The sequence below is a fragment of the Neolamprologus brichardi genome, chromosome 4 (assembly GCF_056152115.1).
Source record: "Neolamprologus brichardi isolate AB-2024 chromosome 4, ASM5615211v1, whole genome shotgun sequence".
In the NCBI taxonomy this organism is placed as follows: domain Eukaryota; kingdom Metazoa; phylum Chordata; class Actinopteri; order Cichliformes; family Cichlidae; genus Neolamprologus; species Neolamprologus brichardi.
The window spans coordinates 14,973,640-14,991,859 of record NC_142107.1 but is presented as its reverse complement, the minus strand read 5'-3'; the positions used below and the strand labels follow the sequence as shown (position 1 = coordinate 14,991,859).

The 18,220-nt window shown below is 41.6% G+C and overlaps 1 protein-coding gene across 1 annotated transcript in view; it reads left to right on the top strand.

Moving 5' to 3' along the window:
- Positions 1-1,384: 1,384 nt before the first annotated feature.
- The window catches only part of notch3 (notch receptor 3), a 28,065-nt gene continuing 11,229 nt past the window's right edge, over positions 1,385-18,220 (top strand). The window contains exons 1-10 of the mRNA XM_087839884.1: positions 1,385-1,652; positions 2,640-2,712; positions 12,408-12,550; positions 12,647-12,982; positions 13,537-13,659; positions 13,750-13,983; positions 14,066-14,221; positions 14,343-14,528; positions 15,655-15,768; positions 17,286-17,399. Of these exons, the coding sequence (XP_087696010.1) occupies positions 1,592-1,652; positions 2,640-2,712; positions 12,408-12,550; positions 12,647-12,982; positions 13,537-13,659; positions 13,750-13,983; positions 14,066-14,221; positions 14,343-14,528; positions 15,655-15,768; positions 17,286-17,399 (1,540 nt within the window). The 5' untranslated portion in view covers positions 1,385-1,591. The remainder of the gene's footprint in view (positions 1,653-2,639; positions 2,713-12,407; positions 12,551-12,646; positions 12,983-13,536; positions 13,660-13,749; positions 13,984-14,065; positions 14,222-14,342; positions 14,529-15,654; positions 15,769-17,285; positions 17,400-18,220) is intronic.

Sequence of the window (18,220 nt, the reverse complement as noted above, 5' to 3'; positions counted from 1 at the left end):
ATTAAGAATATAAGACTAAGCCATTGTGTACAAAACGCTGAATCCAGCTATTGAAAACTTTGAACTGCCAAACTTTCATCCCACGGTCGTTGCCTAATGAAGCAGGTGTCTGTGAGGCTTAACAAGGTCTTTTGACTGACCCCCTATAGATTACGTCACACTGCAGCTCACAAATTTCACTCCAAACCACTATGCTGCACTCATGGCTCTACCAATTCCTGTAATTTATTCAAGATCAGAAGCAGGAGTAGGGTGATGACGAGGGGGAGATGCTGGTGTAGGGCAGTGTGCTTGAATATTAGTGTGGTACCCTCCCCTGCAGAGAGAAACTGTGTCATAATGCTGGACTGCTTTTATGATTCAAATCAAGGCTATTGTCTCTGTAAGCAACCAGCTCCACTCTGTGCAAAAGAACAACTGAGGTACTATACACTGGCTGCAGAAAATGAGTGCACTGCCATAGACTGAAGAGATGCTGGCTAAATTGAGAGAGCTGAAATGAGAGTGAGAGCTCAGTTCATTACGCTGGCCAAAGGCATAACAGGAATGCCTACTGTTTATTGGTCTGCTACCATGCAAACACTATTCACTGTCTTATCTACAGTTCATCAACTGTAAACACAAAAACAAACAAGTAAGTTTGCACATGATTAGACACATTATGGTCTGCTGCCATATTACAGAGACTCCATCTTAATGCACGTAATGTGGGAGTTTTACATTTTGTTGTTTATAATTTGGATGTGGAACAAATATTTGATTTGGAGTGCATGCATTTATGCATTTATATATAGTACCAGAGCACTAAACTTAATCCCAAAGTGCATCAGCCTGTCTTATGGAATACTATCAGGATGCAAAAACGGGAAAAAAAAAGAAAGAAAAGAAAAAGAAAACAGAGACTGTATAAAGTCCACCAGCCTCCTCATGTCTGTAAAATACAGTCCTGTGTTTGTCTAGGACCTTTAGGAGAAACAAAACTATAGATAACACACTTTCAGAAGATAGTGTTGATTTCAAAATTGAAGGGGTTATTCGCACAGTTGCAGTTGTGTAAGGTCTGTCAGTACAAAATGTCAAACATGCCAGGAAAGTTCTCTACTGTTTAGTTTTAGTCCAGACCTCATTAAACTGCTGCAAGAAGTCCTGATCATCGTTGTACTGCCTCCAATGGCTTAGTATGTAAAAAAAAAAAAAAAAAAGACAATACTACAGTTGGTGTGTGTGTGCGTGTGTGTGTGTGTGTGTGTGGGGGGGGGGGGGGGGGGGGGGGGGGGGGGCTGAGATCGAAAGACAGACAGAAGGGGAGAGAGAGAGAGAGAGCGAGAGCGGAGAGGCGGAGTAATCCCAAACGCTGGGACAGATCGGGAAGCAAAACTTTTTTTCAAAAGTTTTAGGAGGTGAGAGGAGAATCACAGCAGCCGTGGCCGAGCTGCGGAGGATATTACGGGATTAGGATCTAACGCTACGTTTTCCGGCTGACTTTATGAAAAAGAACCCATCGATTTTGGAGCTTTTCATGTGAACTTAACAAAGGATGTATTTCTACTAAAAAAAAAATACTTCAAACGCTGGAAACTTTTCCACCGAAATGGAAGGGAATATTCCATGGATTCTTTTGTCATTTTTATTGTTTATGCATGTCTGTGAAGGTAAGTCTTTTTGCACTTTTAATACCTGAGTTCACAGTTTAGATTTATACCCACCGGTAGGCTAGACTGGACTTGTCTGGACAGCCGAGCCACCGTCCAGTTCCAAATAATGAGGTTATCCTTGATTATCTAGGCTACCAGTGAGTACTAATATGTACTAATAAGTTTCTCTTTTTATCCTTTTTGTTCGTCTATTTATTTGGTAGTTGTTTGGAATTTTAGATATGATGAACGAAGTTGTTTTCTCGTCTTTCACAAAAAAATGTCGTTGTTTTTACGTGGTATTTATGTCTATTATCGTTGTTTATAAATAGTTGTACTTACTTTGTGTTCTGCATTACAATCAAACAGAAATATACACTACCTCAAAATGATTCAATATTATTCAGGAAAGACATGTTTGATAGATTATAGGTCAATAAGTCAAGTCAGCGGTTTAAATACCGACAATCACATTTTGGCAAGACAGCGGCAACAGGTTGTGGTAGCAGATTGGGGTTAGCGCATCATGTGTAAAATAGCTGGTGTTCGTGTGATTAAACCACTCACTGCTGTATGGATAAGCATAGAAATTCAAAAAAAAGAAAAATTCGGAACCTGCAGGAAAGTTAGTTTAACTGTGTGGGAAAGGTCTGATGGCAAGGTGACAAAACCTAGAGTGCGCAGAAGGAATTTCGAACATTTGATTAACTTTTTTTGTATGTGTGGTTTAAACTTTAACTGAATACGAAAACATGTTCTCTCCTAAACAAATAATTTTTTTAAGCACAAGCAACTCGGTACTCTAGCATGCATATCTATCAAAGAAACGGAAAAATGTATCTTCTTTTAGTGGACATGTGCGGGTGTGTCTACAAGATGTAACAAGTGGCAAAGGACTGTTGTCTAGAAATCACTATCAGCGAGTTTTGATTAGTTATGTAAATTAGGTTATGATGATTTGTGGACAACAAGTTGTTTTTTAACATCTTTCTTTGATTTCCACAGGAATCCGTTGCGTGGATCAACACAGGCCATGTGAAAATGGAGGGACATGCCTAGATTCACCTTTTCGATGCATGTAAGTGCAACATTTTTAAAAAAACCTACCGGCGCAAAGAGCGATAGCTCCCATTTGCCAATGCTCGAAACCAACAGTTTTGCGTATAACCTGGCAGATTTCCGGTGTTTTTCTCTGTCTTAAACAAGGAGCGAAAAATGCCCCTGTTATTACCTATTGTCTAGATAATAACGCCCACATAACGGTGGTGAAAGATAGAACAAATTGATTAGACCTGCACAGATGAGCATCAACAAGTCTGGAAATGCATGGACGACACACTCATCTCTTGCACCTGTTAAGGAGCTCATTCAGTCATAAATCACAACATCTTGCTGCACATTGCCAAAGGAGCGTTTCTTTGTGTGTTTGGCTCAGTTTTTTTCACCATTAAGCTTTTATTCAATGTAGCCTCAGCTTGAAAGCAATTTATATTTATTTAAATTCCTTAAATAGCTTTAGAAATTTTTTAATAGTTTTTTTTAAACTAATTGTCTTAATGTCCTGCCTATTCCTGCAGTTTAGAGGTTTTGCATCTTTTGTCAAAGCTTTTGTTTTTCAAATGAGGAGGGTTGTGTGGGAACCTATTACAATAGTCAAGTTAAATAGTCTACAGTGTCCTGCCCTGGGGTCATTTTAAAGGAAAGAAAAAACCCTATAGTTCAGGAAAAATGCCTGAGGGGGGTCAGATGGAGGAGATACTTTTAAAACGAAACTCCTTGTTTGCCAGCTGCATCCTTCCAAAACAGTAAATTTACTCTTTTATGGGAGATGGTAGCACTTTACCCTACTGCATGGACCTAAGTTAATCCAATACCCTGAATAGACTTGTTCAAGGCAAAAGCACATCCCCACACATGTATATACTGTGTGTATGGTTGTGCATTACGTTGCACTTGTATAAAGTTCTTGTACTCCCAGTAGAAGTAATTACACATTAGTCAATGTGTAACTTAACTGCAAGTGAAACTAGTAACCACTACCCACATTTTTTCAATCATTAACTATAGCCAGGATTGTTTTTATTGGGTAAATGTGTAATTTTATTTGGACTGATTTTTTTAAACTTCATTTCACGATCACATAATTTACTTTGAGTCTACTATGAGTGAAAATCAACACAACACTCCCAGTGTTTGGTCTAAGTGTATTAATCTCCAGATTAAGTGTAATCACATCACAGGGATTGTGTTTGCCTTTTTTTGTTCCTCTGATCCTTTGTGTTGTGTACATGTGTGTATTCATATGTTAGTGATGTGGGAGCGGTGAATGTGTAATTACTAAGTTGGTAGAGTACCAAAAATCATTAAGAGTGACAAGGTTGAGATATTTGTTTTTTGTTTTTTCCAATGGAAGGGGACATCAAATGTAGAAAACGTTCCATAATATGGGAGAGCAGTGGAGTGGAGCATGGCCACATGAGAGTGGTCAGACCAGTCCTATGAGTAGTGGAGCCACCCCACCCCTTCCCCTGGGAGCCTACAGAAACAGGAGATTCAAAATAGGAGAAAAGATCCTTTCTTCCACCAGATACCTGGCTGTAACCTGGCACCAGAACTAGAACAGGGTTTAGGAAGGCAGAGAAGAAAGGCCACAGCAATGTGAGGCCAGTGTAGAATGGAAAGAAACAAAATGCAGAGGCAGATATGTGCTTTGGCATTTGAAAGGAATTTAGAAAAACAGTAGAAAGCACTTTCATAGAAAGCAAAGCTGTTCCATAGAACAGGACACATCACTTCATGTAGAGAAGTTCACTTGTGCTTCCTTGTTGTCCAGCTACTGTGCTATTTGTTGTTCTTACAGGAAAACAGATTCTCAAGTGACTGTAATACAGTGTCTGTGACAGGTGCCATTGTTACTGTTCCAGACACTGTTCCAAAACCAATGTATCCTCTGTCTTGTTTTTCACAGCATAGCTTCAAAGTGCATGAAATCTTGTTTGTTTCTTTATATGTCTCTGATTATAGTGGTTTCCTTCTCAGGTAACCAACTTTGTAATGCCAGTTTTAGTTGTTTCTGTCACTCAGTAAAAGTCACTGTTATTAGTTTTAATAGGTTAATTGTCTGTGTGGAGCTCTAGATCTTGGCACCGACTGCCATTTTCCATTATTTCTTACTATTTGATATAATACAGTAAAATTTGATGTTATTAAAAGTTATATTTAAAAACATATCTACAAATGGTTTAATACAAATTTTTGGAAGGCTTTTCTCTTTGATACACAATAAATATTCTTCACAATCTTACAATGCCACAGAGTTTTGAACTTGACAATGAAGAGTTCATAGTGTCACTGAAAGTGTAATTTCTAGGTGAGCAGTCAGGAAGTGTAGTTGAACAGCCTTTGGCCCCTCAGCTCCACCCTGCTTGAAGAGTGCTACAGCAGTATGGACAGAGGAAAGATAATTAGGCAGATTGAGGGGGTGTCATTCAGAGGAGATCCAGCTGGGGCGATTGGACTGGGGGTAGGGAATGGGTTGAGAGAAGCTGGCTAGGAGGGAGTGAGGGTGTGGGCGGGGGGTCTGCATATAGGACAGCTGGTGGATGTTGTGATGGTAATCCAGTGAAGTCAGATCTTGACAAAGGGAAAGCATAGGGCCAGGTGCTGCCATTGAGCAGTCAGTCGCCCCCATACTGTGAGAGACAAGCTTGTGGAGGAATGAATCCGGTAGCCCACAGTCCCTCTAGCACATGTTGCCTCTCTCACAGTAACACAGTAACAGCAACTGTGTCTGCTCTTTCTCTCACTGCATGCTGTCCTAGCTCTAGCTACTCATCCTCTGTCTATCAGGGCAGAGGCAGATCACAGATTACAACCAGCTCTTTCCCCTCTGATCTGCCAAGCTGAATGAAAATAAATATGGAAGTTCTCTGCTATCTGAGACCCGTGTTATAAATGGATTGCCCTTGGCTTCAGTAGCAGAGTTATCATATAAATTGGGAGTGTTTTGTTATGACCCTGTAGCAACTCCCAGACTTTTAAAGCATGATAAAGAGGGCACCTTTGACTTGTCCTCTTTATCATGTCAAGATACTGTGGAGTTTATCTGCCTACATTGTTTCACTTTTGGCAAAATAGAAGGCAAAAATAAGGAAGTTTTTGATTTTCTCTGGATGGGTTAAACATACATAGTACATACAAGCAGATAAGAAATACATTTTCAAAGGAACCCAATTCAATAATAAGTGGTTGCATTCTCTCATGCCAAAGCACATATTAAGTAACAGACCATAGCAAAGAAACAGATTATATTATTGTCTTAGTACACGGCACCTTCGGGCTAGTGTTTTCTTTGGTATCTTTATGGTGGATTAGAAAGGAATGCTTAGCAAGATTCCTCCTCTCCCCCTGGCGCTTTCAGGTTATTGTCTCTACCTCCCATCCATTCACCCTTCTACCCCCTTTAGGAATGCCTTAAACAGTACTGTCTGAGACTGTGCAGAGAGTATTCCAGCAGTCTCATTGAAGAATTCATAGTGATTTGGCTGATTATTAAATTTTTATGGTACCATTTTGAAGGCAAATACTGTCTTAACTCTCATGCTGTCATGCCAGGCAGATGGAGCCATTGTCTTGCCATTTTACAGACGAATTGAAAGCACAGAAAAGTCTAATGACTCAAGAGGATAGTGTTCATATCTATGAGGAGATGAGTTCTATCTGACAAAGAGGTTACACCATTAGGGGGAACATATTGGTTTGTTGTCCCTTCTCTTCTCTGGGTCATGACTGGAGACTGGGAGCTGTGGTTCCCAGGCTCCCTCAAAGGAAGCGGTGCCTTCTGACCTCCCAGCTACACACATCCTGTCTTATCAGAGAAGCTTAAGCAGCTTATTTACTTCATAATTCTCCATTTTCTGATCTTTTTCGTCATTGTTGTTAATCCCACCACTTCTCATTACATGGATACATTGCTCTACATTGCCTTATACTTTGCAACCTGGAACTTTTATCTGAGAATGTGGAAATTAAATTCATATGCACTTTCTTATGCATTGCATATAAGTAATATTTATGTCGGTTTTACCCCTGAAACAACCTGTTGGAATTTGCAAATTATTCTCTTTGATGTCTATGTATGTCTGAACTGCAAGCTTATTTAAGGATAAGCCTGGATGTGAAGTTTCATTGCCTGGTTGTTTGCTCTTATCCAGGAGACAATGACTTCTGAAGAGACACTCAGGCAGGTCTGATTAGAATAACTTAGGTCTGCCAGTGAAAAATTCCCCAGTGTCTCCCTCCCTGTCAGCAGAGGAAGGGATGGGTCCATCATTAAAGGATTCAGGAAAAGGCATTCACTTTTCCACTAAGCATAATTTCCACAAACACTTTGCTTCCAGCGAGGCAGCATTTTACTAAGCCATAACCTTTTCTTAATTAAAAATGTTGTGGGCTTAAACACTTTGCCACTTCATAAGAGCACTTGATTGCTGCATTTTTGCCATGTGTTGGTTTTATTGAATATTTTATTACTCTATACTTCTTTAACATCTTTAGCGCATAACATAAACATAAACAACATAAACATTTTCCTTAGCTTATCGCTGAGAACTTTTGACAGTTCCTCACATCAATAAGCACGTGAGAGGTTGTGCTGACCTCAGTCAATCCATGTGATATTTTGTGTGAACAATTTTAAGTGATGCTGATGTAGTTCTATTTAATCCAAAATTAAAACAAAACACTGGATAAGTCATTGTAGTTTATCTTTGACTTTAACATTGGGATGTTTTTCAAAAAATCTGGTTCAGTTTAGGTGGTTGGGTGGGGTTTTGTGGTGGAGTTCAATGGAGAATGCTTTGAAAGACCTCAACCCTAGGATTCATGCATTGTGGTTTTGGGCAAATGCATTGCTATTTGAAAAATGTGAGGGTGTATTCTTTCAGACTGACACTAGAAGTTGTTTCGATAGTGTGTGAAGTAGCAAGAATTGTGAGTGAGATTTCTGCCCCCCCCCCCCCCCCCCCCCAAACACACACACACACTTTTTTTTGGAAAGTGTATTAGTGAGAACTTAGCAACAGGACGTATTTATTCTCTCAGTACAGTGGATATGTGCTTTCCTCGCTGCCAAAGAAATGTCTGGTATTTCCTTGGAATTCTGGATTTATATTAATATTATTATAATACACGATAGCCTCTCACTGTTAAAGTATGAACTGTGGTAGGACTATCAGAGTTAAGAAGGATTCACTTAGTACTCCCAGCTTTTTAGTTAGATTAATTAACACTTTTCCTCGAGTAAGTTAAATGTCTTTCTAGTCACATGTTTAATATGCATGTTTGGGGGGGGGGGGGGGGGGGGGGGGCTGTGGAAAGCTTCTGGACTGCTCAATGCTTTCATTGTGTCTCTAGGAACAATTGTTGAAACAAACCTTGGCCCTTAGACTGTGAAACAGTCATCCTTTTGGACATGATTGTACTTAATTATGAGTCTGAATTGGTTTAGCACAGCGCTCAGAGCTACCTGCATATGTAGGAGGATCAGTCTTCTGAAGTGCCCCAACTGTCCTTATGAAACCCTGTCTCCCATCACCCCCCTTTTTTCCCACTCTAGCTCTGTCTCACCATGGGTTACTGTTGCCAGGCTACAGCCCAGGCCTGAAAGACTAGCTGTTTGGGTCACTGCCCCCCACTCCCTCCTACCCCTACCATCTTCCCCCACCCCCCAACACTTTCATTCAAAGAAGTTCTGACTACTTTAGCTCTTTTATTTGGACCACAAAACATTCCCCAACCCCCAATCTGGCTCTCTGCTGAAAAGGAGAGAGCCAAGCTGGAGAGAGCAGAGCAGAGGTGGTTGCTGGAAGGAGGGGGTGTGGAGATGGGCTCCTGTTGGCAGTGTGGTGTCAGTGTGGACTCTTCATAAAAGAGAAGAGCTGGTTCCTGCTTGCTTGTGGAAAGAGGGGGAAGGGTATGAGGTAGTTGTATTAGGAAATGTTTCAAGACTTTTCCAACAGATTCATTATATGATGTCATTATACCAACTTCAAGCGTTAAAAAATGTAAGACTAGCTTTTTTCAGGCAACAGAGAATTTGAAAAGTTGTCCCAAGTCAAAACATGATAGTTCAGTTGTTTCTCTTCCTTTCCATTTGTCTTAGAAAATGCCCCCTAAGATAAGAAGAATCCTTTATAGTTGTTGTTTTGTGGAGCATGACTGTGTGTACGAACCGTGTCAGAGATTACAGCCTCTTTGTTCACAGGTGAGCCGCCCTTTGACCTCTGGCTGAGTTGCCGCTATTGTGTTGAAGAGGATGAGCTCAGGTTACCCTGCTTCAGTGACCCAGAAACCAGGAAAACTAGCATTGTGTTACACAAGTAACAAGTGACAGAACTTACATAAATCAAATGGTTTTAGTCATGATATCACGTTACTTGATACAGAACAACTCTGCAATCAAAGCGCACTGACTGAATCCCATTTTGTTTTTGGATGTCTTATAATCATTTGTATTTGAAGCTCTCAATTAAACCTTTGACAAGGTTGCTATTTCTCTTTTCCTTCTTATATAATTTCCTCAGTGGACCTTCTCTTTTATGCATTCATGATACAACCCCTCCTCAGAGCCTAAGGCTGTTTGTAAGTTTTTTTTCTTTGTGTTTGGGTGTGTAGTGATTGTTGCATGTGTTTGCTTTGTTGCAGTGGTGCCTCCACATAACAGTGTTTGTTAGGCGGAACTGTTAATGCATGTATTTGTTGAGGTTGAGCATACCTTCTGAGATATTTAAAATGCCTTGTGTTTGTGACTGTGTGTGTGTTGGTTACAAAGTTTGTCCCATGGGCAAAGAAGCTCAATTGTTTTGGCTTAAAGTCTGGCACCGGAGCTAAATGCTAGACAACCAGAGGTACTCTGACAGATGTGGACAGATGCATGGTGTCAGTACTGCAGCTGGCAAAAACCTTCATATGTGCTGACAAGGAGAGATTACTCATTCTGCCCGTCTCTCTGTTGCACCCAGAGACCTCTTCCTCATCTGCTGTACGCTCTTCCTCCAAGGTCAGATGTTGACACTCACTAAGTATGACTCAGGGGCCCATTGCACAACAGCAAACTGCACCTGCCTTTCACATCCGCCACAATTAAAGTTGGGCTCACGCAAAGGCACAGATCCTGCCCTTCTGTTCCCATGGGCAGTGGAATCCATAAGGTTATAAAGAGCCTGATAAGCAGACTTTTCACAGTGGTATGAAGTGTGAACCAGGACAAAAGTTGCATGTCTCTCACAGTCTCTACGCTGATAGCATTCTGATTTGTGTGTTATGGGAGTAGCATGTTGGCAAGGAGTCAGGTCTAGACAAAAGAATGTGTGTTTTGGCTGCTTACTTCATTGCACATTTGAAAGGGAGGACAAATAATTTATCAGGCGTTATTACTATCGTCACTTTTATAAGCCCACCCACAGATACACTTGTATACCTGTATGTTAATAGACAAAAACACATTAATTCCAAATAAATATTTTAATCTGTATATCAACATACACTTGGGGACACATTACTTCCTGGAGTGAGTTGTTGATTTCTTTCCACATAGAGTCATGATGGTCTTTGGAGAACAACGCCTGCTAAGTTTCTAGCCTTTTGGTTTTCATCAGCAGTCAAATATGGCTCCAGAAGAATTTGACTGTCAGTCTGCGTTGTATGTTTCAGCTCTTAAAGCAATTTTGTTCATCAGTCCTTTCAAAGACCGCTTTGTTCCACATTTGTGTTTCATTTTTAGTGACACCCTAGATTCCAGACATAGTTAATTTGCCTCTAAATAAACCCAGCCAAGCCATGACAAATAGCCATGGGAACCATGGTTGGGGGGTAGGGGTGATTGGTTGGGTGTCAAGCTTGCTTGTTCATCTGTGAGGTTACTATGGCAACAAGAATAGTGCATTACGAGTGAGTACTGTGTTTTCAGAGCAAAGGACCAGGGATTACAGGAAATATGACATGACATTCTTGATGGACCAGTCTACTCTTGTTTCCTCTTGATCTCCCTCTCTACCAATTGCACCTTCAAAAGACAGTCTCTCCTGTGGAGCATCCCCTCCTCACACTCTGTAGCCTGAGTGACATTATCATCACAATCAAACAGGGGACCCTCTAACATCTGACCTCTCAGCCTCATGAGAGGAGGAGGGGTTTAGGAGAAGGAAAAGTAGCTGTAGTAAATGCGCAAAATCTGTCTCTCAACATAGGCGTTCAAATGGCTTCAGTTTAACTTTCCAATGAAGTCTCATGTTTTGTTGGAAGATGTCAGTTCCCTATATTCTCTTTCTAACAATTAAATTTAACATAGCACCAAACTATCACTTTAAAAATATATTTTTACACTCTTGTGGATAGTCTTGTGTGCCGTCATGCATAGTCCACAATTTCAATTGCTTTTGGAAAGCTGGAAAGAAAAAAAATTAAACAAAACCGAGAAACCTTAAGTTTTCTATTGTTCCACCAATCTAGACCAGCCAGAAACAAAGCATCCTTTTTTCATAGAAAATCAAGATCTGGATCGGTTTCCCTGCCGCCTAATTTAAAGCAGCCTCAGCCTCCTAGCCAGGAGTGAGAGCATTTTATGTTTTTTTGTCTTTTTTCTTAGAGTGGGACTGCACATACAAAAGTAAGAATAAAAAAAATGCATTATCCTGTAAGTGAGAACAGATGAAACCCCATTTTTGATCCTGCCCAGGGTTTCTCTCCATTGAAAGAGATGACAGTGCCCGAGGGTGGGCCAGAACCCAGCTGTCACCTCACAGCCATAAGCATCAGCCTCTTTGAAGAGGGTTCCTGTCCTCAGTCAAGGGCTTCACTGTGGGTGTAGTGTTACCAGCACTCCAAACCTTGCCTGAACTCCCATAGGAGCTTCATAGAGAGCAACTGGAAACCCTGTTTTTATATTTATCTCAGCTTCTTTGTACTGCGTGTTTAGGTCAAGCTCAAACAATGTCTACACAGCTTGAATAGAGACAAGGCAACACATTTGCAGAGCAAAAGGAGATTTCATTCCTCCACCTCTGTCTGTGCAGGATGTATTCAGGCGCATTATAGGTCACAACTCAGACTCCAGTCTTCAGGGTAGTTGCAAAATGAAAAGTAATGGAACCCAAAAAATAAATGAATGTTTTGAATAAACTGATATCACCACATGTTTTAGAATACAGCCACCAAGAGGACAGTTGGTTGTTTAATTTAAACACCACAGCTGTTTCTCCTATCCTGTTAAAGAGCACTGTGTGCAGCCCTTGTTTTTCCTCATGTCAGTATTTGTTGGCAATTGTTAAATTTCCAAACTGTTTCTGGGTGTGTTCTTTTTCATATATGGGAACAGAAATAAGAACTGGGGTTTGGAAAAACTGGAGAATGTTAGCTGAGAAAATTAGGTTTTCCAACTGAAAATAGTAGTGTGCGACTAATAAAGTCAATAACACACATGGCCTAACTCTGTCTTTTCATTGTATTTCTTTTCTTTTTTGTGGCTCTACTAATATGTGTGCTATATATTATGAGAAAAAATATCCTAAAACAAATTCATTCCAGGGCAAGAACTATTACTCAAGGTAGCAGAGCTTTCCTAAGCGTCACTGGGTCCAGATTGCCAAACCCAGAGCAGGATAAAAAACAAGCTACAGTTTCTGTAATTCGGCAGCTTTGTGTTAACTGCTCTAGCCTTTGATTGTTGTGACCTGTTTTGACATATAGGCCGCATCCTTATGTGTGTGTTTTTAGATGTCGTCCCGGATTCATTGGTCCTCTCTGTCAACACCTGGATCCATGTCTTCGATCACAATGTCAGAATGGAGCAGCATGCAAGAGCGAGGTGCTCAATGGTGTCACACAGTACACTTGTGTGTGCCAGAGAGGGTTCAGAGGTATGTCTAAAAGAATGCATATGTACTGGAAACGTCAGATCTTATTAAGTAAATTCAAAGTATCAAATTGATTTCTGTTCACTATTTCATTCCCAGGCCAAGACTGCTCCCTCATTGATGCTTGTGCGACAAGTCCCTGTGCCAACGGAGCCCGATGCGTCAATTGGAATAACCATTATAACTGTTCCTGTCCGCCTGGCTTCCAAGGAAAGAACTGCCGCAATGACATTGACGAGTGCCGCAAGCCTGGTGTTTGCCTCAATGGTGGAACCTGCATAAACATCCATGGATCCTTCCGCTGTCAGTGCCAGCCAGGCTACAGCGGGCGCACATGTGAGGTGTCCACCTTGCCCTGTGCACCATCTCAGTGCCTTAATGGGGGCACATGTCGACAGACCAGCGATCATTCCTATGAGTGTGCTTGCCTACCAGGTAGAATTTCTCTTTAGCAGAGCAGTAGAACACACACAAACACACGGTCGTTCCACTGCTACGGGCATCAGATTTTCCCAGCCTGATGACGTAGCTGTTAGTGCTGCTGCTGGCGTTTTATATTCTCTGTCTTATGTCAGCTTCCTGTCTGCTCTTAATAGCTCCTAATGGTGGATGGATTGGTGGGAGAGTTGGAGGCAGGCGGCCTGCAACCTTCTCTGCTCTCGTCACAACAGAAGGAATTTATTTTATGGGGCTTCTGGTTTCCCACTGGGAGCTGACAGGAAATGTCTTTTGCCAGAGAGGAAGTCATTGAAACTGTGAGAGATTATAAAACAAGCAAACACAGAGGGGGGTGTTGACCTCTGAAGCAGGCAAGAGTCAGTGCTGTTGCTGACATTATGTGGGAACATGTAAACAATTAAACACCCATTGAACCCTTTTACTGGTCACCTTGCTTCTCACCTTGGGTTGTTATACGAAACATGATTTAAGATTATGAGCAGAAATGTTAGCTGCATGCTATAAGGCTTTTGTCTTTAAATTTGTCTCAGGTTTTGAAGGACACAACTGTGAGAACAATGTGGATGACTGCCCAGGTCACAAGTGCATGAATGGAGGAATATGTGTAGATGGAGTTAACACATACAACTGCCAGTGTCCACCAGAATGGACAGGTATAGCTCTTCAAATTAACTTTAAATACAGGTATACATGTCATGTTCATAAAAAAATATGTTCAAACCCATATTTCACCTACCCACTAGGACAATACTGCGCTGAGGATGTAAATGAGTGTCAAATGCAACCCAATGCATGCCATAATGGGGGTACTTGCTTCAACACCATTGGTGGCCATACTTGTGTCTGCGTCAATGGCTGGACTGGAGATGACTGCAGTGAGAACATTGATGACTGTGCAATAGCTGTTTGCTTCAATGGTGCCACCTGTCATGACCGTGTAGCATCCTTTTTCTGCGAGTGCCCAGTTGGAAAGACAGGTAAGTGGGTTTTTCTATCTGCCTATTTGGCCTGTATTTAATCCTGTATGATAAATTGTTGATATATGTGTTTTATCCACAGGTTTGCTATGCCACCTTGATGATGCATGTGTAAGCAACCCTTGCAATGAGGGAGCAGTGTGTGACACCAACCCTCTTAATGGCCGTGCCATTTGTACCTGTCCTGCTGGCTTTGTAGGGGGTGCCTGCAACCAGGACATGGATGAATGCTCAATTGGCAAGTCTGCTTTTTTTTTTTGCTTGTTTTTTCTTGCCAAATCCCGGTCCTGTTGTTATATGCTGTGTTGTTGTATATATTTTTGTGTTCCATATTTTAATCCTTTGCCTTCTACCAACAGGTGCAAACCCATGTGAGCATTTTGGAAAATGTGTGAACACAGAGGGGTCTTTCCAGTGTCAATGTGGCCGGGGATATGCCGGCCCACGTTGTGAGATTGACATCAATGAATGCTTGTCCATGCCCTGCCAGAATGATGCCACCTGTCTTGACCGGATTGGAGAGTTCACCTGCATCTGCATGCCAGGTACAAAGACATTTTGTATGGCCACTCCATTATGATAAAGAGAAATATCACTTCTTTTTTATTTTTAATAAACTAATTATGCTTTCATAAATTATTGTTGCAATTTTACATCCTGCACTCAGGTTTTAGGTGAGCTTAATTTTTTTTTTTTTAAAAAATACTTTAAAAACAGCTTTTTGAAACTCAAACTCTGGCACAACACAGATTTATCATCCAAGAGAATCACTTTTGACCAAAAGATACTTTTGAAAACTTGTACTTTAACAGAAACACAATATATCGTGCCACCATGCTGCCAGTGTAGAAGGTTATGTGATGTATTTCCCTAAACACTGGTTATATGGAGGCACCTCTCCATCCTTAGTGCACTGTACCACCAGATGGAGTATTGGTTTGGACTGAGTGATAGTTTTGACACTCTGGGACAAAAAACACAGTGAAACTCTCATGCACAGTTCTACATGCATGCTGGGGTTTTGGGAGCTATACAAATTAGAGCCGGGAGTTGGGTCTATAGGACTGGATGTGAGAGAGGGCGAGCAGTTAGGGGGAGGAGTGTGCTGTGAATACTAATGAGTGGTAGAGTGGTGGGAATGGAGTGGAACAATAGGGCCCCTCTGTGCTCCACTTTGCACCCCTCATATACACAGAGAGGGAAAGAGGCTCTTTCCCAGAGCCTGTCCCCCTCCCCCCTCCAGAGACAGGGCCTTCCTCCTCACCCTCCTCATCATCAGTCAGCCTGGCAAAGCTCATGTGGTGCTACTGATTATTTCTGATTCCACGCTAGCCTCACCACAGGAGCAAGACTCTGACTCACATTCTGTTTCACCTCAATGAAGGACCTAAAGTAAAAAGCATAACATGCATCTGCTGAATGGGACACTGAGCCAAGGAGGAGCAAAGCTCTATGGACAGTAGTGCGTGGCGATTTCAGTTCAGTGGAATTGGATGCCGTGGTTTAGCAAAAGCAAGTGCAAAACGATCACAAGTAAAAAGGTTCCTACACAATACACAGAATTATGTACGCACCATGTTGGCTTGAACTGACATACCCGTACTCCAAAGTGAGAAACAGGCTTAAAAGCAATAAAAAAGTTCTAAAAAGAAGAACACTTCTGTCTTCCAGGCTACGTGGGCACATACTGCGAGACTGATGTGGATGACTGTGAGAGTAACCCATGCGTGAATGATGGGATATGTCGGGATATGGTCAATGGCTTCACGTGCACATGCCAGCCAGGTAAGATTGTTTTGAATTGCTTTTTTTTTTCAGACACATTGGCAACTAACAAACTGGAGGACAGATTTGAAAATATTAAATACCTTTAACAAGTAATAATCTTTTGCCATGTGATTAATTTTTTGACCTATTATCATATGCAAAAACAACTCAAGTAGTTAAGCCAAAAAGCATCTAGATACTAAAAAAGTAAAAGTCGTATTGCAAACTATTGTATTTTGGGTCAAAGTCCTATGAATTATACCACTGACTCATTTCCAGCTTTCTAATGCTAACAATTTATTTTTGATATATATATTTTTTACTGTAATTTACTTCTTATTTGGCAAGCTGATTTTTCTGGAGCACTACCGTGCTTTGCAGAGAACAGTGATAAAGGCTTGGTTAACACCTGCAATACACTGACAGCATTAGTAAAAGCAGAAAGCCAAAGTTTAAATGTCCCCAGGACTAGTGGAGGGAGGGTCAGCCTCACTACTTTTGCCTGCTGGTATTTAGAGCCAGCACTCATATAAAAAGCCAGGCCCAAAAGTCTGCCTATCCCCTTGCCTGAACAAAGGCACCATTGTGACCCTTCCCTCCTCTATGGAATGTAGAAGGGACAGCAGCCTCCCTCATCTTGCCCTCATGGTGGGGGTGGGGGGTGGGGGGGGGGGGCGGGGGACAGCAGTCCCACTAATGAGATTCTTTTCCAGGTTCGCAATTTACATCTGGGACAGACGTCCCCCCTCCGCCCCCCATCTAGCTATTGAGCTGGTGGAGCTGATGCAGGCAGTGAAGGGCGGAGGGGGCTGGGGGGGCTCCCTAAAAGAAAAAACAATCCCACCGCCTCCTCCAGCACCCCCTTTACCAGGCTAAGCATCAACACACAGACCGTCCTGACACTGTTAATCAACTGAGCAGTGTGTTACCAATGCACCAATTCACCCCTGTCTGGGCACTGTGCCCAGTGATTTCAAGCCTGCCCAGTTTCTCAGACTATTCAAGCTAGTTGTTGTTATTATTATTATTATTATTATTATTATTGTTGTTGTTGTTGTTGTTGTTGTTGTTGTTGTTGTTGTTGTTGTTGTTTTTGAACCTCTTTGTCAACTGTGTTAATATTAATTATATATAAAAGTTCATAATCTTTCAGTGTATATATAAGCATTTTCATACACAAAATGTGTCGAAATTTAGTTGAGCTGAAGATGGATACGTTGCTTGTCCATGCCCTGATATTCCATACCATTTGATAATAATATATTGATGCATCATTTGATTATGAGTCTCTCCTCTGAAAAATCTTCAAGGTCACAGGCTTTCTATTGCATTCTGTCAGCTCTACCCTGGTCCAAGTGCATAGATAGTTTGTCTTTAATCAGTCGAGGTCTCAGACCCTACCTTAGCCAGACATTACCAGCCAAGTCAAAGACCTCCGCCCTTCTTCGGAGAGAAGATCTGCCCTCTGACCTTAGCATGGACCCTTTCGCTGGACCTTCTCTCTGACCTTTAACCTCTGTGTTTGCATGTCCCAGGGTTTACGGGTACCATGTGTCAAATAGACATAGACGAGTGCGCCAGCACGCCTTGTCAGAATGGAGCAAAATGCTACGATCGGCCCAATGGGTTTGAGTGCCGCTGTGCTGAAGGTAAGCGCTTCATTACTTAACAATTGTTAAGCAGAAGAGCCAAAGACAAAATAGCAGATGAGCCTTAACCAGTTGTTCAGGCCTTTGTTAAGCATTCTGTGTTATGGGGAGTTTCTCTGGGTGTCTGCTGATGAAACAGACTGACTTGAGGCCCCTAATCCCCCTCTTTCCCTCGTCGGCTCTCAGGACCATGGGGTCACTGAGGACCAGCAGTTGCCAAGAAAAGAGGCTTGGTCATTACCCTGACATCTGTTCATCTTTAAACCCCCTTACAACACCTTATGCTGCATTTTAAATTTAATTCTTTAACATTTAGTTATGTTCGTGTTAAAAAAGCATTCATCATGTAAAGCTTCTCTCAAAGTCTGTATGTAAAGCTTGACTGTAGCTATATGTTGATATTTAATATGTTTGTTTGGACCTGTGCTTACTGAGGAGCACGGTCATTGTTTCAGTGGCCAGCTGCTTGGTGTTCCTTGTGTTTTTGGGCCCCTTCTGTTGAGTGAAGTGGCCCTGTTTGACGTGGTGCAGTCTATTGTTCCCTCCAACTCTGAGAACAATAGCAAGACTGGGAGGCCTGTGTAGGGCCCTTCTTTAGTCCTTTGCCCATCTCAGCATTGCTCTAAACACATACCACACACACCAAGTTTCTTGTCTGTTACACAGACACCGTTGATATGGAAACCACAGTGGTCAAAAGCCCAACTGTAGAAGCTTTTATGAAAAAGCAAGCATACAAAACATGGAAAAAAGAGGGAGAAAGTTAAACAAAAAACTGTTATGCTAAAGAGAAAGAGGAACATTTAACATTCGCACACACA